At 37.5% G+C, this 24,670-nt stretch overlaps 1 protein-coding gene across 1 annotated transcript in view; it reads left to right on the top strand.

Moving 5' to 3' along the window:
- LOC141297831 (proto-oncogene Wnt-3) overlaps positions 1 to 23,157 on the top strand; it is a 41,761-nt gene extending 18,604 nt beyond the window's left edge. The window contains exons 2-4 of the mRNA XM_073828293.1: positions 6,295 to 6,536; positions 14,389 to 14,654; positions 19,603 to 23,157. Of these exons, the coding sequence (XP_073684394.1) occupies positions 6,295 to 6,536; positions 14,389 to 14,654; positions 19,603 to 20,082 (988 nt within the window). The 3' untranslated portion in view covers positions 20,083 to 23,157. The remainder of the gene's footprint in view (positions 1 to 6,294; positions 6,537 to 14,388; positions 14,655 to 19,602) is intronic.
- Positions 23,158 to 24,670: the final 1,513 nt, after the last annotated feature.

Consider the following 24,670-nt stretch of genomic DNA (forward strand, 5'->3'; position numbering starts at 1 on the left):
CTTAGCAATATTTTATACACAAAAGATTTTCCTAAATGCATCCGACTTTATAAACTGCAATTCATCTTAAATTAAAGTGCAATGCGAACAAGTTCTCTATCTCTTAATGCATATATATATGGGTTAAAGACAAAAAAGGCTTTAAACATAAAAACAACAAGTGTAATACTGCTTTAAAATGTTGTAGTTGTTTTTTTAATATATATTAAAATGTTTTCTGTTTAATTTAATTGCATTTTTGTTTTTATGAGCAAAAAATAAATATCATATATTTTCTTCTAATTTACAGAAGACACCCACTAAAATGTCCTTCAGTGTAACAGTCTTATCAGGCATATTTATAACAAAAATCAATTTATGACATAATAAAAGACTAAAATACTAATTAGTTGTATTTCTACATTTTTTAAATGTGCCACTATCCTAACTTTTGCCCATTTGTCAGTAAGAATTTTTTACTCATTTAAAACAAAAGAAAAATGTTTATGCTCCCTTAATCTTTTATATATTTTATATGTACAAGTCAGAATAAGCATGTTGTTTGATTTTTTACATAGATATTGTGTTACACTGAATGACAATGTAACATTATTTCAACCAAATTTTGGCATTTTATTCTTCAAAAAACAATTTGAAACTTTAAAAGTAGACACTTTACTTAGCCTATATTTAATGTGCTTTTTATGGACATAAAATCGCTTTTGTAAATTTGTCATATACATATTTGTACAGTATTTGAATTAATTTCTGTTACATAATTATCACAAGGCATTTGCTCATTTGGGCATATAATAATATTAATGCATATTGTGAGTGTCTTTTTGTTGGATTATTTTAATTAGTGTTATTTGAGCACAGAACGTTTGTACGCAATTCTCTTAAGTTGCCATACGAATAAGAACATTTGCATGTCAGTTTTTGTCTATAAAAATCCTCTCTTTCAAAGTAGGATGAAATCCATGTTTTGTTTTGTTTTTAAATGAGGCCCAGGGGCCTCATTTATAAAGACTTGCGTAGAAACCATCCTTGATTTTATCTAAGAACTTTTCTGATTTGATCGTAAGAGCGATTCAGAGAAACGAACGTACCACGAAATCCATTCGTACGCCAGTCGTTCGGTTATAAATCACAAATGATCGTGGAATTGTGTGCAGCTGAATGTTCCGCCGTCGAAACGCCGCTGCTTAATTAATTAACATTTAAAATGAGCTCATTCCTAAAGCAGAAACTCTGTGACAATGGCAAGTAAAAAGGAGCGCAAGAAATCAAATTATAGTGAGGCTGAACTATCTGCAATACCAGGCATTACCACAAGGAAACGGTCGTACGCCAAGCTGGAATCTGACGTGGAGATAAGTACTTTTCCACGTCAAAGACGGTTTTTATAAATCTGTACTTTGACGTGGATTTGATCGTACGAACACTCTAAGATCAAATCAGTGCGTAAGAAAGTTTTATAAATGAGGCCCCAGGTCTTTTTCCCCCTTGATAACTACTGCTTTTATTGGAAAAACAGACAGAATTAGAATCTTGACTCTTTTTTAATTAATTTAACATTTCAACACTTCCAGTTTCTGGCAGTGCACGCAGTGCTGTTATAACCACAACAGAAATACTGGAGAAAATATTTGAGGCCTTTAAATATGGTGTGGACACTGGAGGCCTTTGAGACAAAGGTTGGGAACTGCTGCTAAAAGGAAAATTCTGTCAATACTTACTCATCTTCATGTCGTTCCAAACCCCTAAGACCTTTGTTCATCTTTAGAACACAAAAAGAGCTTTCTGACCCTCCACAGACAGCAACGCAAGTGAAACGTTCAGAGGCTAAAAAAGTAGTAAGGACACTGATAAAATAGTCCATGTGACAACTGTGGTTTAACCTTACTTTTATAAAGCTAGAAGAATACTTTAGTCAAGAAACTGTTTTCTCGTAACTTGGTAAAATTAACCACTGATGTCACGTACTATTTTAACAATGGCCTTACTGCCTTTCCAGGCCTTGAACGTAGTAGTTGCGTTGCTCTCCATGCAGGGTCAGAAAGCTCTCGGATTTCATCAAGAATATTTTTATTTGTGTTCCAAAGATGAACAAAGGTCTTAAGCGTTTGAAATGACATGGGGGTGAGTAATTAATGACATAATTTTTTTATCTTTGGGTAAACTATCCCTTCACAGAATGTAGTATATAATTCTATATTATGGAGAGACGTGTAATGTTTACCTGTGCAGCTGTTTGACCGCATCCACTTTCACCTGCATACAGACACAAACATCAGTGTTATGACGTCAACTCCCTGACTAAGTTGACGGTGCGGTGACGCACCCATATGATGCATCAAAGGCATCAAACGCTCAAGTAATCTCGACATAAGACTCTCGGCACCTCTGATACAAAGACTCACCTCTCACACCTTCTCTGATACCTGGCAGCCCGTTAACATCTCCCAGCTCTGTGTTCACGGTTTCACACAAGATCAAACAGAGAGAATGTGCGACTGGAGCGAGAGAAGAGAGCAAAAGAGAAGCCGAGAAGCCTCTGAGGGGGATTTTTCTCTTCTGACTTCAATGCTAGGGCTTTTGTATGTGAGGGGTGCAGTAGTACACTCATCTGTCAGAGAGATTGGCGCTGTGATAGGGTTGCACCCCGCGGGGGGCCTGAGGTCATCGTGAGCGGCTGATCTCTAATAGGTGTGATCCTCCACTGATCCGAAGGGGGAACCAGGTAAACCTCTGGCCCACAAGACAGCATCTATGCCAGCGCTGTCAGGCAGCATATCTCATCATAAAAGCATGGAGTACTGTCTTTGCACAATCAGGGAAGCTGCTTGAATTTACAGGTTCTGAAAAAAGAAATCCCTTTTTCATATTATGTTCTTAAAGGGGCTATATGCAACTTTCTGAAATTTAAACTCGCGACTGGCGCCTGTGGCCAAAAAACGGAACTGCTCTTCCTTTCTGCTCGCTCTTCCAGCGCACGCTCCACTGCTAAGAAGTCATTATGTTTACAGAGGTAAAAACAGTCAAATACATATATTGTAGGCTAATTGCGGACTAGCGGTGATGGCAAGAGCGATCTGAAACGTTTAACATGAACACGCTTGACGTCACATCCGGAGACAGAGCGCGAAAAATCCGACCCGACAGAAAATAGGAAAAATAGGATACAGGCTTATAGGTGCACCCACTGTGAGCTGACAAGGTGTCAGTATGCTTATCAGGAGATGTTTGAGTCATAAATGGTCAAATAAAAAGGCTATTATTACGTTTATTTTGGGGAAAAAGTTACATATAGCCCCTTTAAAAGAGTTCACTTCCAGAACAAAAATTTACAGATAATTTACTCACCCCCTTGTCATCCAAGATGTTCATGTCTTTCTTTCTTCAGTCGTAAAGAAATTGTGTTTTTTTGAGAAAAAATTTCAGGATTTCTCTCCATATAGTGGACTTCTATGGTGCTCCCGAGTTTGAACTTCTAAAATTCTGTTTAAATACAGCTTTAAAGGGCTCTAAATGATCCCAGCTGACAAAGAAGGGTCTTATCTAGTGAAACAATTGGTTATTGTCTAAAAAATTAGCAATTTATGTACTATTTAACCTCAAAAGCTCATCCTGTCTAACTCTGCGTCAACTCTGTGTTCTGGTTCAAGACAGTTAGGGTAGGTCGAAAAACTCCCATCTTATTTTCTCTCAAAATCATCCTACATCGCTGCAGAAGCACTGACCCAGTGTTTACAAAGTCAACATGCAAAGAAGATCAGACGCCCTTACAAAAAAAGTTAAAGTTAAAACAGCGATGTAGGACGATTTTGAAGTTGGAGAAGAAAATGCGATGGGAGTTTTTTGACATACCCTAACTGTCGTGAACTGGAATACACAGAGTTCAGGCAGAGCTAGACAAGATGAGCATTTGAGGTTAAAAAGTATAGAAGTCCACTATATGGAGAGAAATCCTGAAATGTTTTCCTCAAAAAACATAAATTCTTTACAAATGAAGAAAGAAAGGCATGAAAATCTTGGATGACAAGGGGGTGAGTAAATTACCTGTAATTTTTTTTGGACATTCCAGAATTTTTCTCCATATAATGGATTTAAACACTGGCCAACAAGTTGAAGGTCCCAATTGCAGTTTCAATGCAGCTTCAAAGGGCTTTACAGTATCCCAGCCGAGAAATAAGGATCTTATCTAGTGAAACAATCAGTCATTTTCTTAAAGAATAAAAATGTATCTACTTTTTAACCAAAAATGCTCTGTGATGCGCGTCTACAACTTCACGTCTAGCGCAATCACGTTGAAAAGTCATGCATGGTTAGTTACTTTGTCTGTGCACTTTGGTTAAAAAAGGTAGGGTAAGGCATAAAACTCCTTCTCAATTTCATTCAAGTCCAATATTTGGAGAAAAATCCTGGAATGTTTTTCTCAAAAACCTTAATTTCTTTTTCTGTCTATCCATCAATCCATCCATCCATCCATTCATTCATCCTTGTAATTCTTAATCAAAATATCAAAACATGTTTTACCAAGGAAAAATCTGACTTCTTTCAATAATTTTGTCCGCTAAACATTGTGCTGTGTTAAAAATCCTTCACATAATTTGGTGTTCCTGGTATTTTAAAAAATGCTTGCAAATTTCTCATTACCAAATCTTGTGTCAACTTGTGAAGTTACAAAAACTGTGCTAATCGAAAGTTGATAAAAAAAAAGACTGAATCCAATATTTGGTAATGATACACAGTAGAATAACAAGATAAGCATATTTTGGTAGGCCAGTCATTTTGACTGGAACAACACAAATGTAACAAGGCGGGGAAAAGGTCTCTAAAAAATGTAAAGAAATTATCAAAAAAGAGAAAAACAGGTTGAAAAACTTGAGCAAAGTCAGCAAGTTTTAGACCAATGTGATAACATTAACTAGCATTTTTGTGACAGAAACAGAAAGTCCACTCCAGGTCAAAATGACTGGAAAACTACAAAAATCCGCAGATTTCTTACAACAGACTGTAAACTCCATCCAATCAGAACTATCACAATATGGAAGAAATTATCTGTCACTACTTCTGTTTTATTGTGACTTTAACCTAAAGCATATTGGTTTATAAAACGTCCGCTAGGCCAATATGATAAAAGACAGTTCAAAATAGTTCAAAATATAGTTTGATTTACTCCGAATAAACAATTCTTCTGCAAAATACTATCACTTGTTATCCAAACTGTAGGCTTTTTAATGCCTGGCAGGCTATATAGCAGCTTGCCGCATTATTACAGAATGTCAGAAGTTTGCACTTAATTGCATTTTCCAATGTCATTTCACATTGGCTCATCTGATCACAATTTAGAGTCTGAACTTTTGCTTTATAATTTTTTCAATGATTTTCACAGATTGCGACATTTACAGATTAAATGTCACTGGGTTCAGAGGTTCATGCATTTATGTTTTATAGCATCGGCTGTGAGAAAATGAGGACAGAACTGCTAATAGATTCCTCTGCTGTACAACTGAAACTTTTCCAAACATTTACAGGATTTATAACACAGGATATTTGACTTATTACAGCTCCAGACAGAGCGTGTGTGTTCTGCATATGTTATGGAAGAGACAATAACACACACACACACACACACACATAAAAAAAATGTAATTAACAGCAACGAGAGCTAAAATAGAGTAAGATTACACCTACAGTATTAATATAGTATGCATGTCAAAACAAGACATCATTAAAACAGTTTGATCTCCTAATTTTGATTTTGAACAGAGAAAGAAGGCAATAAAAATAATTACCAGTGTGAAAGTATCGTTTCTGGAATAACTAATAGATTGGGCCTGTTTCCATGAAGTGTTCATGAGGTACTCACTGTTTGGAAAAGATGTAAATCTGGGAGGAATCTGCTGTCAGCTCAGCTACTGCACACAACCACACACATGCATACACTTGCAAACAGCCAAATATCTAATGACACACAGAAACACACATACAAAAAAAGATTTGGGTTAAAAACCAGGTTAGCAAAGACATAAATATTCTAACACCCACATACTGTACAAAAAACCTCGCAGTGGATAGAAATGGTCATAAGTATAAGAGAAGTATATAATAACTATAATAACTGACTTTCAACACTAACATCCAATCTAACAATCCAATCTAATACTAAAGTAAACATGTAAACTATACAAACCATAATAATCGTGACAAAAATACACATTAAGTAAAAGATTATTTAATGTCATCGCTCTGAACAGAAGATCTCAGGTGTGCCCAGATTTGGCTTTAATCTTCACTCTTGTGTTTCAGGTCCCTGGCCCTTGGGCAGCAGTACTCATCCCTAGGCTCCCAGCCCATCTTGTGTGGCTCCATACCTGGTCTGGTGCCAAAACAACTGCGCTTCTGCCGCAATTACATCGAGATCATGCCCAGCGTAGCAGAGGGAGTCAAATTGGGAATCCAGGAGTGCCAGCACCAGTTCCGAGGCCGCAGGTGGAACTGCACCACTATCAAGGACAATCTTGCAATATTTGGACCTGTACTTGATAAAGGTATGGGTTAACAACACACAGCAGTCTAACAAATGTAAAGTATTTAAATTGCAATTAGAGAAAATAATGAAATTCTCCACATACTTAAACTGCTTTCGGTCTGTTTTTGCTTTGAGGTCAAATATATGCTAATATATTTTTATTTAAAGTTACACCAAGCTTGTGGCTTGGTGTCATGGTTTAAATCATGGTTGGAAGTGAACTATTTTAAAAAAGGTGAGCACTAATTCTGTAAGTTAATTTATTGACAATTAATAGCAATTAATAACAAATTAGTTTAAAAAAAAGCATGATGATAATTGAACTGCTCTAATTAAAAAATATTGTTGATGAAAATATATCAAGAAAAGTAAGACTGAAAAATATTAATTAATAAATGTTTTAATTACCTACTCAAACAGATCCCAGGCATATGAGATGAATCAGCGATATTCACAGAATAAATTTAACAGTACAATTTACTATACAACTAATTCACCGGTTGTATTTCTCTTTAATTAAATATATTTTGACATATTTATATTAATACATGTGTATGCTCTTTTAAAATGTTAAGTACCGGATATAAAGCTTTTTATTATTATTAAATTAAATAAATCAGACAAACTGATTTGCCACTTTAGTCAAAATGCAATGAACAAACATATAAAACAAACCAATAATTTTTTTTAAAAGGTAATTGCAAGTTTTTACACAATTCTACCTTTTTTAAATCGTAATTTTGACTTTTTCTTAGAATTCCATAATAGAAACGTGCAATTCAGATTTTTTTTTTTCAGAATTGCGTGATATAAACTCACAAATGTGAGTTATTAAGTCAGAACAGCAGGATATAAACTCACAATTTCAACAAATAAATTCACAATTATGAGATAAAAACTTTTGCAAATGCTTGATTTTTTTCTCACAAATGCTAGATTGAATTTCGCGATTCTGACTTTTTTCTTTTAGTTGCAAGTTTATATCTCACAATTCTTCTTTTCTCACAAATCTTCTTAATAGTCAGAATCGCAATGTAAACTTGCAATTGTAAGAAAAAAGTTCAAATTGCAAGATATAAACTTGCAAAAGTCAGAATTGTGAGTTCAAAAATTAAACTTCTCAAGCAATTTCACCTGTTCTTAAGAAAACAGATTATGTAGAAGTCTAACATTTTCTTCGCTTCCTAAAGAAAGGATGTGACAGAACATTGGTTCTCAGTCATGAAAGAACAGACCCTAATGGGTCTCTCCCTCACAAAATTCAAAAGTGTCTCAAATGCACCTTTTCTACTCTATCATCTAGTATATAGGGATTATAGAGTTTTATAGGGTTATTGTATCATACAACTTTGGAGTCTGATACCCCTTTCACAACATTAAGGAAAGCTATGAAAGTTGAGCGCACTAAGTCTCCAAATATATCATGTTTCATTTTTTTGGTAAATAGCACATCGTCCACGTATAAGCAGTACCCAAACTGGATACAGAAACTGGGACGCACCTATACATGCTGGATGGTTAAGATGCTAAAGCAGTTAGCCGCAGTGCAGGACCTGGGCAGGAACCGGCAGTGAGCGAGGGAGAGACAGAGAGAGAGAAAAAGAGAAGGGAGGCCAAATGAGATTACAAGCAATAGAAAAGGGCTAGAGGGTTCACTTCGACCCCTACTGTGCATGAAGGCCAGTATGAGCCATCCCTGTGTGCCTCTTACCGCCCGGCTCCCACGGACGCCCCATTCACACGCCCTTTTGACTGTGTCATGAAAGCAGACTGAAAGGGAATCTCCCATCCTTCCCCATCACGAAGGAAGAGAGGTGGAAGGCAGGGGGAACTCAAGAGGGGGATGAGGAGACGATGAAGGAGGTGAAGATAAGGAAGAAGCATTGGGATTGGCCCGATCGGTCCTGACTGGATTTTTTTAAACGCTTTGGAATATTTTGGCATAGTGGCTGGTATGAGATGTATGTGTGTTTTGTGTATGTGTGTCACAGGAGGTGGGGGGGTTGCTCCTTTTGGAAATGCCAGCCCCTGCTCTGGGCAGCGCTGAACTGGGCTATGGGGTGCGGGGTGCTGGGCCCTTTTGTGTGGGTAATACGGTGTGACAACACAGAGACAAAGGCGGATTCATGGACCCAGCAGGTAGCGGGAGCTGCGCTCTTTTTGGCCCTTGGCCAGGGCTCCTGGGGCCCAGAGCTCACAGTTCTCTGTTGTGGTGAACCCAGCTGGGCCTGCCAGAACCAACTGGGCCTCCTTCTGGCCGCAAACCCAGAGAGGTGCGCGCCCAAACACAACCTTTATTAAAAAGGACTGTTTGTCTATGTGTGCGGACATGAACTTCCTGCAAGAATAAAACAAGAATACCAGGGGCGAGATGAGTCTGCAAATTCATGAGAAACAGCTAGACTGCAACATGTGACATTTTCAAAGGGATTAGCCTCAAGAGCATACAGCTTTAGTTACGTCACACTCATGAACCATAATTTGCTACTTGGTGGGAGAGACATTCTCATTCTAGAGAGCATCTGATTGGACAAAAATCTGTGAAGTGCAGAATGAGTCATCACTATTTTCCTGAAAGAGATAGACTAAGTTTTATCATCTTGTTAGTTTTTCAGAACTACACTAGCATATACAGTAAAAAGAAGTATGTGCTATATAGTAGGGGTGTAACGGTACACAAACATAATCGGTCAACATGTTCTCACTTGGCGTTACTTTTTGATGCACAGGGTACCCCTTTACTGTCATTTTTCAACGTTCAGGGTCCTCCAATACTTTAAAGAAGAAACCCTTAGCATAATATGCCAACGCGAAAGGCACTTGGAATTTTATCGTCATGATTAATTTATATATTAGGTAATAATATTGCCATTACTGCATATATTTATATATTAGGGTGTGATTTTTCAATGCAAACAGTCACAACAGTTAATAAAACACAAGATATAACAGGCAGATAGAAATACAGTCACAAGTTTTTAAAAAGTAATAATATTTCAAGTCTTCCGAGGCAAAACGATTGATTTGTGGCGCATTGGTTGTGAAATACTATTGGTTCTTGTGTGTCTCGTGACTGATTGCGTCATGATACGAGAGTATCTTTTTGAATGAGATGTGAGCGTGTTACTGGAACGGGATCATTTTCAGCGATTAAAACCTTGTGTTTTATTCTCTTCTTTGCATATGGCTTCAGAAGACTCGGAATGCAACAGGACTTGTTTGTAATGTTTTTATACTGCTTGTTTATGGTCAGTTTTTGCTTTAAATACTTGTGATTGTACTTATATTTGCCTGCATGTTTTATTTTGTTTAGAAGTGGGTAGGTTTAGGGTAGGGGTGCTCCAATGAAAGTATACAATTATATATAATTATTTAAAAATTTTTGACAAATGCATGCAAACCATTAAATTAAGACAAACAACTGAAAACAATGAAGGACCCCGTGTGTCGAAAAATGATGCTAATGGGGTACCTTGAGCGTCAAAATGCGACGCCAAGGGGTCCTGACCAAGCGTCAAATTGTAACAAGTTGGGGGTGAGAATGTGTTTTGGATTTGATGTCATGGTTTCGGTACATCATAATTATCATAATTAAACTTTTTTTAGGGAAAAAATCTACCTCAGCTCATCTTATGCTCTGAACTACAAACATGTAAACTGCACATAATGCAGTTTTTAATTAACTTCTAAATTATGCAATTTCTATTTGTTGTTGAAATATATTAATTTACACAGTGACTGGCATGACTTGTTTCATAACAGATCTATTTAAACGTTCATTCAAAAATACAGACATCACTAACAGGTAAAACAAAATATAAAGAGAATATAGTTTAATGATTAAGGTCTAGAGCTCTAGACTTACTTTCTCTAGCAAACTAACTAGCTGTGTACACTGATGACTTGATGAGCTGAATGAAATGCTATGTGACATTTTGTTTATAAGCTATTATAATGTAATATTTAATATTTATTGACGTCTTTCCACTGTTGAATCACTGATTGAGTGATTACATGAGGCCTAAGATGTTCATTCATTTTTATTTTTGTGTTATAAGTAGTAGTAAAGAGGAAGAGATGATCACGCTCACTTGCACTTTTTGTCACTTGTGCGAATTTAACTTATGTGCAATATTAGAGTATTGCATAAAACATTTGCGCATATGCACCGTTTCCATCCAACAAGTCAAAGAAAACTAAATTGTCACTTCCTGATAAACTGGCACTAAATACCACCAAGAAATGTAGGAGAAGCCACTGAATATTATAATTTTCATGTATAATAAATTACTTAGTGAGCAGACAATACACAATAAATGCAGTCGTTGCTTTCAGAGGTGGATACCTGCCTTTTTGAAACGCAGTTGTGTAAGACAGTTCAGAAATATTTTGACAATTCAGTTTCCATCTCCAAATATTCCATTAACTCTTTTTTGCACAAGTCCAAAACCACCTCAAGCAAGCGTAAAAACTTTTTGCTAATTAATAATAAAAAAAATCCCAAATTTGGCATTTCCTTCACTTGTTTTTGAAGTGATACTTAAAAATCTGCCTGGTTTAAATGTTTGAAAATGATTAACAGTTGAAAACATTTGTTAGAAAAAGTAATCAAATGTAATCAGTTACATTACATTAATAAGAAATTAAAATATTTTACACTACTTATATTTTAAATACGGTAACTTGTAATCTGTAACCTGCAACATTTCCAAAGTAACGTTCCCAACACTGGTATTGGATGATATTTACAATAAAACTTTTTCTTGCCTTATCCACCATTATGCATTTCTTTTTTTTTCACTATACTTGTTGCAGTGTATTATGGGCTTTAAAGTAATAGTTCATCTAAAAATTCTGTCATCATTTACTCATGTCGTTCCAAACGTATGTGCCTTTCTTTCTTCTGTGGAATAGAAAAGGCATTTTTGGAAGGGAAAAAAAACTTCTATATATATTTTTTGTCCACACACTTAGCCAGTGGTGTCCAGTGTTATTTTGGACACCAATAACTTTTACTGCATGAGCAAAAACAGCTGAAACATCAAAATACATCCAAGATTTTGCAGGAGGACATGCTGGACAGAATTACAAAATTATTGTACTAGAATGATGTGCATCATCTAAACACAACATAGCGAACAGACGCTGTGTTTTGTTCGCATTTCACATTACCCACAATTCACCAGCATATTCCATGTGTGTGGGCGCTCTTTTAGATAATCTTACACCATTATAGGCCTTACTGATCCCTGACAAACTCGGTCTGAGAACCACTGTCATTAGAGGCACTTAAATGTTTGGGGTGATGAAGCCGTACGGGTTGGTTGGGTTGAAGTTTTTCCTGTGGGGACCAGGAGAACTGGTGAGCCACAGTAAGTGTGCTGCGATTGTGAAACGACGGTGTCTGGTTACATAATAATCTGTTGCATTCAAAAGGGGCGTAACTCCATCTCTCAGCACATGCCTTCAGAAACCAAACACGCAGACTTATTGCTGGCTTTCACACACGTGGCCGCGGGGGTCGGACTGGTGGGAGAATGAGGGGGGCTACCGAAACATTATCCAGAGAGAAACCAGCACACCTTTGAGATGACACAGCATCAGTGAAACCTCGGGCTGCATTAGCCACAAGTGACATGATCAACAATCGTCCCGGTGCTGTCAGAGACGTTTACAGCGCTGCACTCAAACACCTCGTCAGTATATTCCAGAGCTCATCACAGAAAATGATCCATGCCCTGAAGACACAGCACAGATAGATGAGAGACTTTTGGGAGGGACACAGTTAAAGAGGCAGGGATCTCCTTCAAACCTTTTACAAGAGCCTCAGGATAGACTCAGCTCCAAAACGGAGTGGACTGTCTCGCTGTCTATACACAGGCTTCCTAACTGTCATGGAACCAAAAATGACTGATTTGGAATGCTCTAGATATGCAGCAACTCCATGTGCAATGAGTACAGCATTACAGAATTTGCATTTAGCACAAATACAGCTGAAGTCAAAAGTTTACATACACCTTGCAGAATCTGCTAAATGTTAATTATTTTAACAGGAGGGGGCATATTCAGTACTGACCTGAATAATTTCACATAAAAGACACAAGAGAAAATAATAGTTGAATTTATAAAAATTACCCTGTTCAAAAGTTTACATACACTTGATTCTTAATACTTTGTTGTTACCTGAATGATCCACAACTGTGTGGTTTTTTTTTTTTTTTTTTTTTAGTGAGTCCTTTGTTTGTCCTGAACAGTTAAACTGCCCGATGTTCTTCAGAAAAATTCTTCAGGTCCCACAAATTCTGTGGTTTTTCAGCATTTCTGTGTGTTTGAATCCTTTCCAATAGTAACTGTATGATTTTGAGATCCATCTTTTTACACTGAGGACAACTGAGGGACTCATATGCTACTATTACAGAAGGTTCAAACACTCACTGATGCTCCAGAAGAAAAAACAATGCATTAAGAGCCGGGGGTGTAAACTTTTGAACAAAATAAAGATGTGTAAATTTTTCTTATTTTGCCTAAATATCTTTTTTTTTATTTAGTACTGTCCTTCAGAAGCTACAGAACATACATACATGTTTCCCAGAAGACAAAATAAGTTACATTTACCCTGATCTTCAAAAAGTTTTCACCCCCAGCTCTTAATGCATTGTTTTTTCCTTCTGGAGCATCAGAGAGCGTTTGAACCTTCTGTAGTAGTTGCATATGAGTCCCTCAGTTGTCCTCAGTGAGAAAAGATGGATCTTAAAATCATACAGGCATTGTTGAAAAGGGTTCAAATACACAAAAATGCAGAAAAACCAAAGAATTTAACTGTTCAGGATAATTAAGGGACTCAGGAACAACTATCACTAAACAAAATAACAAAAAAAAAAAAAAAAAAACACGGCTGTGGATCATTTAGGTAACAACACAGCATTAAGAATCAAATGTATGTAAACCCTTGAACGGTTATTTTTATAAATTTGACTATTAATTTCTCTTGTGGGCTATATGTAAACATTTTATGTTAAAAATCTTATTAAGGTCAGTACTAAATTAAAACTAACATTTTGTATGGTCTCTCTTATTTTGGTCAAATAATCTATTTTTAGTAAAAAAAAAAATAACTATTTTTATACTACATGAGTGTAGAATGCTTGAATCTGATTGGCTGACAATCTTTAAGGAAAATGCACGGCTAAGGTAGTTCCAGGCAGGTCTTAACTGCTTCACATGTCCATATAACATTTCGCCAAACAATTAAGTAGTTAACAATTAAGTCCTTACAGCAAAATAACCAAAACCCACAATGACCAGGCAAATAAATATAGTAAAAAAATAATAAAAATGACATATTTCCATGTTTTTGCTACAAAATTACGTTTTATTATATACGAAAAGCACATCTCTATTTCTTCAGCTCTCTATCCCTTATAAATGGACAGATATTTGCACACACAGAAACATATTTGCGCACAGAAACGAGTTGTTAGCGCTACTCTGATGACTTTTTCAATAAAATAGTTTAGCGATTTAAAAGCTACATTTATCAATAGCGAGGTAACAGTTCTGTTTTTGGAGCAGATGAACTTAGTTTTGCTATTAACAGAGATGCTGCTGCCAAACACTGTTGAAAGAAACAAAAGAAATGAGAAATTAATCCTAATCCTAATCCTACTCACAAGAACTGGATGAATGTCTTAAAATACATCATCTGAATAATGTGTGATCTTCAACAAGGTGTGGTAACCATGGTATAAGCGGAATAATTGACTCCGTTTTTATTTATTATTGGAAAAAAATGCACACCCAAGGTGGTCATCACAGAGCATTCTGGCATGTATTCACAAATGTCATAAAAAAAATCTCTTTCTTCTTTCTAGCTACAAGAGAGTCTGCATTTGTTCATGCAATTGCCTCAGCTGGAGTGGCGTTTGCAGTGACCCGTTCATGTGCTGAGGGGACCTCCACAATGTGCGGCTGTGACTCCCATCATAAAGGACCGCCGGGAGAGGGATGGAAGTGGGGTGGCTGCAGTGAAGATGCAGAGTTTGGGGTTTTGGTGTCTCGAGAGTTTGCAGACGCTCGCGAGAACCGACCAGATGCACGGAGTGCCATGAACAGACACAATAATGAGGCAGGACGGATGGTAAGACACTTATGATATTTCTAACAGATTTTAAAAATAATGTTGACAACATATTTTACAGTATTACTGTTTTTGAACAAATTGCAGACCTGGTGAACGTAAGTACGAAAGCCTGTTTCTGCCACTGAATTAAAAAATAAAAATAAAAGGTTATTGCAATTTATCTCACAATTCAGAAATATGATAAAAACTTGCAATTCTGACTTTTTTCTCAGAAATACATGATAAAAACTTGCAATTCGGACTTTTTTTCTCAGAAATACATGATACAATCCTACAATTCGGACTTTTTTCTCAGAATTGTGAGATATAATATCACAATTTCTAGTTATAAAGTCAGAACTGCAAGATATAAACTTGCAATTCTGTGAAATAAAGTCAGAATTGTGGGATATAAACTTGCAATTGCAAGAAAACAAGAATTGTGAGTTTGTATCACGCATTTCCGAGTAAAAAATAGAATTGCACAATATAAACGTACAATTGCCAGCTATAAACTGCGAGTTATATAAACTCTTAATTCTGAGAACCTTCAGTAATAGTTGCATATGAGTCCCTCGATTGTCCTCAGTGTGAAAAGATGGATCTCAAAATCATACAGTCATTGTTGGAAAGGGTTCAAATACACAAAAATGCCGTAAAATCAAATACTTTGTGGGACCTGAAGGATTTTTCTGAAGAACAGCGGGCAGTTAAACTGTTCAGGACAAACAAGGGACTCAGTAACAACTATCACTAAAAAAAGTGGCTGTGGATCATTCGGGTAACAACACAGTATTAAGAATCAAGTGTATGTGTCATTTTTATAAATTCAACTATTATTTTCAGAATGAAGTCAGAATTGTGTGATATAAACACGCAATTGCGAGTTAAGACAGAGCTGTGAGATGAACTCGCAATTCTCTGAACATATCAGTCTTTTTTATCTTCAGAAATTGACTTTATAACTCACAATTGCAAGTTTATATCTCACAATTCTGACTTTATTTCTCACAATTGTGAGTTTATATCCCGCAATTCTGACTTTATTTCTTACAATTGTGAGTTTATATCCCAAAATTCTGACTTTATTTCTCGCAATTACCTTTTTTTATTCAGTGGCAGAAACAGGCTTCCATACATAAGCGACTTCTTTCAAAATAATAATTATAATAAAATTAAAATAAAATAAAAAAATTGACTACTTTTTGTAGTTAGGATTGCAAGCATTAGAGATGGCATGTTAAAGGGGTGTTTGTTCATTTTTGGGGAACAAATTAAGCTATTTTCGATGTAATATGAGAGCTTTCTGACCCTGCATAGACAGCAACACAACTACCATGTCAAGGCCCAGAAAGGTAGTAAGGACATTGTTAAAATAGTACGTGACATTAGTGGTTTATCCGTAATTATATGAAGCCACAAGAATACTTTTTGTGCTCAAAGAAAACAAAAATAACAACTTTATTCTACAATTTCTTCTCTTCCGCGTCAGTCTTTGACGCACATTCACAAGAGTACCACAACATATGCGTGTGGCGCTGCTGATGCAGGAGCCAGTGTCTCTCCTTAAAACTATGTCTGCTCTTTACATGACGAACGGAGACGTATGTAACGTGAAAAGAGAAAAGCTGAGAAAACACCCTATTTGTAAAATCACTCTAGGCAAAGTGTGTAATTTGTGCACCACACCGAACAGAAATGCAAAATAATTACTGCTTTCAAATACTCCATTTGTCATTGCTTGGACAAACAGGTAGTTCCGCCCCTAAACTCACACGATTGGCTGAGCAAAATGTTGTTTTTGTCCCGGTCGGGCCACTGAAACAGATTGTGATTCCGGTAGTACCACCGAAATTACACACTTCACCTTTAAGCAGGCAGGTTCATGATAACCAAACAATGAACAAAGCTGTACTTGTGCCGCTTCTGGGTGGGTCTTACCCTACAGTTCACAAAGGTGTTAATGCACCGCAGATCTGTCAAATATCTCCTGATCCCTTTTCCGAGAGACTTTCAACTTTAAAACTGGTATTTTCATGAGAAATTACTGGGTAATTACCTCTCTTATCCTTTCATGCCTCTCATAACTTGCATCTGTACTGAATCCGTGACACTCAGTTGGTGGTTTGCAGAAGGCAGGGAGGGAAGAATAACACTGGGGTTCAGGGTTTAGCCCGTCACTGCTGCTGTCATGACTCAGAATTGGAGTCTTTTGCGCTAAAGGTGCTTAAGGGGCAATAGGCGAGACCACACTGCAACAGAACGTCGCTTTGATCAGCGAGGGACCACAGGAGCAGGCGGCCCTGTCAGGACCCTCGCATACTCCATTGTTTCCACGCAGCCTCAGGGACCCGCCCAGGGTCCAAGGAGTTCAGGACATGATGTCAGCGGCCCCAACTAGACCCCCAGGGACCTGCAAACACCTGCCTTCCGCCGCAGCTGGGGAATTCTGCAGCTAAATATAGCGAGTGAATTAAGGCAAACAAACCAAAACAAAGACATATAGCGCCGGTGGCGAACTCCATTAAGCGGGACTTCAGAAGAGAATTAGCCGAGAAATGCAAGGGCCTGTCTGCACGCTCAGCACCTGAACAACACCTGTGGCCTGAGCCTGGGAGCATGCAAAAAGTTGCAGCCCAGGTTGTTGAAGTCTCATGTAGATCCTGATTTAAAAATCTGGTTTAGAAAGGGCAGGGTGACAATACAGGCAATATTTAGGCAATATCTGACCCGATCTCATGGCAATTTGTACATATTACAATGTGGAAAATTATAGGAATTCACACAAATGACCATTCCTAAACCTACCCCTCACACAAATCATACAAGAGGTTTTGTGAAATACATACAAATTGGTTGTGCGAGTTGTGCAATATCACATATGCTAAATATTGCTGTCCGGATGTAATCTAGAAGTTTAATATAGCAGGTAATCAGAGCAATGATATTCAGAAATATAGCAGCAATTACCAGGGTTCAAGCGCTTTAACGCATTTAAGCACATATGAAAAAATACATTATTTAGCAAGCATGTAACCACCTAAATCAATTATTTAAAAGAATTTTTGGCAAATCCAGGTAATTTTTTATAGAAATATTATTTTTTTTACATTTATGACTGTTACAGCACCAGCTGTGTTCCAATCTCCTTAAAACTTTGCATGCTTGTTTCGAATCATCTGTCGCTTGTGCTTACCAGGTTTCGTGAAGTTTTGAATTTTCATTTAGGCTTTATAGGATTTTGGGTAAATTTGGACAGGCCCCCCCTTGTAAACCACCTCGTTATAGCTTCTCAAAGGGTATGTTACGGTAGTGTGCTGGACGAACGAGACGTGAGACGAGATACAAAACAAACAATATATTTAATATAAATCTTCAAGATGAAACAGGCAGGAACAGGCAGGAACACAGAGAACTTCCACAGACGTTGTGATAACATTAAGGACCGACCAGAGACTGAAAACAAAGACTGACTTATAAAGGGTGAGAACTGATTACAGACAGGTGAAGGGAATAACACTAACGAGGGCTAAACCAAATTACACAGATCAACAGGGGGAAACAACGGGAGAAACCAATGACAAAACAGACGTGAATGTAACAAGGTAAATGTCCATTTTTGTTTTGATAATTATTGACCTAGAGAGTCCAGAGAATTGTACTGCATGGTTTTTTCCAGACTGAGCGAAAAGCCTATGACCAGTTCACAAAAGTATTTTTTTACATCTTCTCTATAATTTAACAAAGAATTTGACAGCAATGGTTCTAAAGGCAAAGTTGTCCAGAACGAGGAGCTCATATGATATGAATATCACGCGTATGTGCAAAAAAACATCCAATGTACAATCGTTTATGCCCTTGAAAAATGCGATATCACTCCCAGTGACCGATTTCTGTCAAATTTCTCACAGACCTTTTCGGTTTCGTTCCGATCGGTCTCTGTTAACATTGTCTTATAGGTGCTTTTTTTAGATACGCAAATGTCCTTATAGATACTTGTGGCATTTTGGACCAAGACCATGCTCAGCGATTTTTATGTTGATAGGACAAATGGTTGCGTAGGTATAGACATTTTTATGTTTTTTTCCAAATTGATAATTATTGATATTCACTCTGGAGAATCTTTCTGCACTGGTTTGGTTCCCATCTGGTGAAAAACCAAGGACTAGACTGCAAAAATAGGTTTTCAAAATATCCAAAATACCCCAAAATTTGGGGTATTTCAAAATTTACATTGTCAGCGGTGTGAGTCCTACCATCCCTCCAAGTTTCAAGTCTCTACGACTTATGGTTTGGTCTGCATGATCAGTTTTACGTGGAGATTGCTGATCCTTGGCCATTCTAACAATTACAATAGGGTTTCAGTGGTATGTGGTTGAATCCCTAACAATGTGCAGCACGACTGCAATTGTGAAACGGCTTTAATGCTGCATGTTTTCCAAACAGAAAGTAAGCCACTTCCAAACAGCATACTCTGGTCTGGAAAAAACTTCCCAGCTGTTTTTAAGATAAATCCCAGTTTTTAATAAAATATAAAGGAATTAATTGAGTCTATTTAATAATTCAAAACTAAAAAATTTATTTAAATTGATTTTAAAAATGTACTAAAATGTTTGTAAAATGACAGTAGACGTGATAGCAGCTGTGATTGTAATTTTGATTTGCTTTTGATGCAACCTGACACTCACATTCAGCATAAGTAGGCTATTCGTTGATGTCTTGCTCTGGAGGCAGTGTTTATGCAAATGTTTGTGCCACTGTGATGTCATCTGCCACCTCATATCTAAACAAGTCGTTTCTGAAGCTTGATAAAATAAATACTTTGTTTATAATGAGGACGACGTTTAAGCTATGAAACTTGCAGGATGTTTTAACGGCAAAGACATAATTTCTCATTGTCATGGCCTCCTTTAAATAGTCTTTGATAGATAACTAATAACAATTTCCAATGTTTTCTCTTTTCAAGACCATCCTGGAAAACATGCACCTGCGTTGTAAGTGCCATGGACTGTCAGGCAGCTGCGAAGTTAAGACCTGTTGGTGGGCTCAGCCTGACTTCAGACTGTTGGGGGACTACCTGAAAGACAAGTACGACAGTGCTTCCGAGATGATGGTGGAAAAACACCGGGAATCCAGAGGCTGGGTGGAAACACTACGAGCCAAATACGCCTTCTTCAAGCACCCCACAGAACGAGACCTGGTGTACTACGAGGGATCACCCAACTTCTGTGAGCCGAACCCGGAGACGGGCTCGTTTGGCACCCGCGACCGCGTCTGCAACGTGTCGTCGCACGGCATCGAGGGCTGCGATTTGTTATGCTGTGGCCGTGGCCATAACACACGGACAGAAAAGCGCAAAGAGAAATGCCACTGCATCTTCCACTGGTGCTGCTATGTCAGCTGCCAAGAGTGTGTGAGGGTCTACGACGTGCACACGTGTAAATAAAGGGACTAGTGGACATTAAAGGATGGAAAGAGAGAGAAGGAGAGGGAGAGACTGAGAACACACACAAGATAGTGGCACTTCTGTGGTAGAACCCTTTACTAATGTGCCCTTTTTGATCTACATGCCCCAAAAGGTGCCCTTCGTGAGCATCATGGTTACTACTGCCATTCCTCTCACTTTTTTTTGTGGCACGCATTACTTTTCCAAAATGCCTTGTTATCACTCAGTCTTCTTTATCTGTAACACCATCTCTCTGATCATCTCGCCCCACTGCCCAGGGGCCGAAACAGGATATGTTCAAATACAACCAATGACACTAGGCACGCATTAAAGAACAAGAGGAGGGGGGAGAGGACGACAAGAAGCTCTCGGTTAACTACTGAACACTGGGTCTCGAAATATGCCCTGCTATACTACTGAATCCAATGGAATGCCCATGGTTTTCCAACCCAAGGACATATTGTACACTCCTACCACGTTCCCTATAAACACATATGTTCAAATCATGGAACATATTGCTGTTTGCTACATAAAAACTCTTAATTTGCTTTATACAGCAGTTTGGAGGGATGCAATTGATATATTAGCTTAGAATGCTGTGGGCGGTGCAAACAGGAAAAGGCATTATGGGTAGCTTCCGAATTAAATATGGATTTTTGCAGAACATGTACATGCAAAGCCATCGGTGACTCTCCTGGATGAAATGGTGAAATGCATGACGGCAGAATGCAACACACACTGGGCTCACGTGCACCCGACCAGTAAAATTTGCACTTACAAAACTACTAATGAGTATACTAATTTTAGAGATTATGGTGATTATTTTTTAACATATTCTTTTTGATAAAGCTCCTCGTATATGACTGTGAAGGCTCCGTTTCAACACTTCCCTGATGAGAAGTTTGCGTAGAGGAAGGAGAACAAGTGAGCAGGAGGAGTATAGTTAGAGATAGTTCACCCAAAAATTTAAATTCTGTTATTAATTACTGACCCTCATGTCGTTCCAAACCTGTAAGACCTTCGTTCATCTTCAGAACAGATATTTTTGATGAAATCTGAGAGCTTTCTGACCCTGCCTAGACAGCAACGCAACTGAAACATTCAGGGCCCAGAAAGGTAGTAAGGACATTGTTAAAATAGTCCATGTGACATCAGTGGCTCAACCAAAATAACTTCATTCAGCAATATCTTCTCTTCTGTGTCAGTTTTCCATGAGCGTTCACAAGAGTATTTGTGTTCAAGAAGGTCTTACAGGTTTAGAACGACATGAGGCTAAGTAATTAATGACAGAATTTTCATTTTTCAGGGTGAACTATCCCTTTAAGGAAAGAAATAGGACGGTAAATATAAGAGGGAAGTGGCAACCCAGTTTCGTGAAAAAGCGCAATTCTTTTACAAGGTGGCGATTTCATATGAATTCATATGATCTAATACATAGAAAAATATACGATTTATTTTTTTAAATAAAGAAAGCATGCACTCTGGGTTAAAATCAACCCAACTTTGGTTATTTGGCAACCCAGTGCTGGGTAAATATTGGACAAAACACATGCTGGTTTATTTTGACCCAACTTTTTGGGTTAAATGTTTTTACCTAACATGCTGGGTTGTATTATTTAAGTCAGCTTTTGTTTAAAAATGAGTATATTGCTGGCTTAAAATGGGCTGGAAATTAGAATTATAGAGGCAACAGCAATAATCAAATGATGAATATTTATTATTAAGCAAGAACACCCACGGACATAAAAATATAAGACAAATTGAATTTATTTGGGTAAATGCAGCATAGTTTACAATGTTACATACATTTAAACTTGTTTAACAAGCATTTTAAAAATAAAAAATGTACCATTTAAAAGAAGCACTTTAATTTAAGTGTATTTAACCATTCTTTGTAATTCTTTTCACCGAAATAGTGCTGTTTGTCGTGCTGGTGTGTCGTCAAAATCTGAGTCGATGATGGGCTGCTGTTCGCCGGGGGAAGTACGAACCTCAGACCACCTCGCGTTTCTCTCATAGCTGAAAGATGCCGTGACTGACTCCATAACCTGCCCAAAAACAAACAGTACTGAGATTAGAGAACATATTTTAAGATCAATTTCGATTTAATTCAGTATTATAATGAATAAAATCAGTTTACTTGTTATGCAAGGCAAAATTATCATGCAAAACGACCGCTGCTGAAAATATCATTTACAGCACAGTTAAGACTTATAAATGAAATCAAATGTATACAAACCTTTATTTTGTTGAAGAAGTGCACCAAATCAGGTCTCTCCTGTAGAGAATGCAAAAAGCCTGCGTTTTGGCTGTAACTCAGCAGCTGGGTTGTTTCGTAGGAGACATGCTCATCCCAGCGACTGGATAGATAAAACGACCCAGCAGCTTAGTTACAGAAAAACTACCCAGCACCTGGGCAAAAATATTAAAAACAACCCAATGAAAAGAACCAACAAGCTGAACCCAGCATTTGGGTTAAAAAAATAACCCAGCATTTTTTAGAGTGCAAAAAAACTACTAAGCACCTGGGTAAAAATATTAAAAACAACCCAATGAAATGACCCAACTGGCTGAACCCAGCATTTTTAAGAGTGTGAGGGTCCATCCCTCAACGTAATTGTTAGTAGGGCATAAGCAAACGTACAAAGATCATACAAATTTATAAGAAGTAGCCACCAATTCGCGAATTGTCATGAGAGTGTGTTGCAAGTGGAGGACTGCTGTGGGTTCGAGTGTGTTATAAATGGAAGAAAGACTGGCTTCACAAAGCTGCAGCAGACTAGCGGAGGTTTCCATAGGACAAGTTCTGACAGTCCCATACGCTTCCCATTAATTAAGTTTAACTACGCAACGCTAGTTTCTCATTCACACCGATCCCTGAGGAGCCCTCTCACCAGTCACATCTACGCTTCCTTTCCCATTTCTCCTTCCGCTATATCCAAAGTTTTGTACAAAGCCTTTGAAAAGTTCATAATTCCCTTTTTATTTTATAATCTGAAAATGTTATGTTTTTATAAATATTATTTATTACACAATGTATATATCTGTATGACTGAACTAAGATTATATATTTGAAGAACAAAACGGTCTCATGATTTTGCTTTTTAATATAAGACTGACTCTTGCTCTGCTGATATATTCTGCTGTGAGTGTGTGTAGCCTCATTTATATTAATATATAATGTGGATAACAACACTTTACATATGACAACAGATTATTAAGCATAAAAATACTGTGTGACACTGGCACGCAGCTAAATAAAGGGTTCGATCTACCTGGTCACAATCATCTGATCCTCACGTCTGCATCTACTCTGTCATTCCAGCGCTGACATCATCTTGCAGGTTTGCAGGCGGACCTCTGTTGTCTCCACTACAGTAGCTCTACTTAATGACAGAGTAAAGCATGACACAATGCACATTACAAATATTGACTGAAATAAAGCTCACTTCTTTTACCTGTTCATGCAGATATTACTGAATGGGCTCCTGACTGCTGTATGCGCAGGTCAATTTGAGAGTCACGGGCCTGGTTGCAGAATCAAATCACTGAGGATGCTCTAGCCTTAATCCACATCTATTGTTATTGTTACAGTGTTGAGAAAAGTTACTTTTTGCATTACAATATTGCGTTACTCCCTTAAAAAGTGACTAATTACATTACTTAGTTACTTTTTATGAGAAGTAATGCGTTACATTACTTTTGCGTTACTTTTTAAATCTGGGTAGGGCTTGCTTGTTCGTTTTTAATGTAAAAAGTTCTATTTTTGGCAAATGTAAAAGCCCTTTTACACCAAAAGCCTTAGGCTGAAGGAAAAGTAAATTCACGTCTGTACAGAATGGAAATAATAAAGTTCAACACTCTTTAGCAATAAAAAAAAGAACATTTGTTAGTTTATCTTGAGTAATTTTGGCTTATTACTTGAAAATTAGTATTCAAAGCAGCAGCAGAGACATTGGTTAATAAAATGGGATTAAATTAGTGGTGGGCCGTTATCGGCGTTAACGTGCTGCGTTAACGTGAGACTTATCGGGCGATAAAAAAAATATCGCCGTTAATCTATTCTCAAAGTTGGGTTGGGAGCTGGGTCTAAACTACGCAAGATATGATGACTTTCACCTTGATATTTTAGCGCGGATGACGTATATCTAGTTGAATTGCACTGTAGGAGGTGAGAACGAGTCTTCAACTTCTGTGAAATTACCACATCAAATGAGACGTGCAAACATGGATGCAGCTATGAAGCCGCTTCAGGGCAGGTGCGTTGCTAGACCCTTTTTACTGGGGCACGTGAGTTATAATTTACTTTGATAATCCCGAAATAAAGACATTAAACTATATGCAACAACGGAATTGACGCTTCTAAAAGCAACGCAGTTTAATGGAAGACTATGCACGCAGAAATCCATGCCCGTGCGCGTCTGTGTATTTAACGGCAACGCGCACGGGCATGGATTTCTGCGTGCATAGTCTTCCATTAAACTGCGTTGCTTTTAGAAGCGTCAATTCAGTTGTTGCATATAGTTTAATGTCTTTATTTCGGGATTATCAAAGTAAATTATAACTCAAACTTGAGATTTTACTGGGG

The sequence above is a fragment of the Garra rufa genome, chromosome 22 (assembly GCF_049309525.1).
Source record: "Garra rufa chromosome 22, GarRuf1.0, whole genome shotgun sequence".
In the NCBI taxonomy this organism is placed as follows: Eukaryota; Metazoa; Chordata; class Actinopteri; order Cypriniformes; family Cyprinidae; genus Garra; species Garra rufa.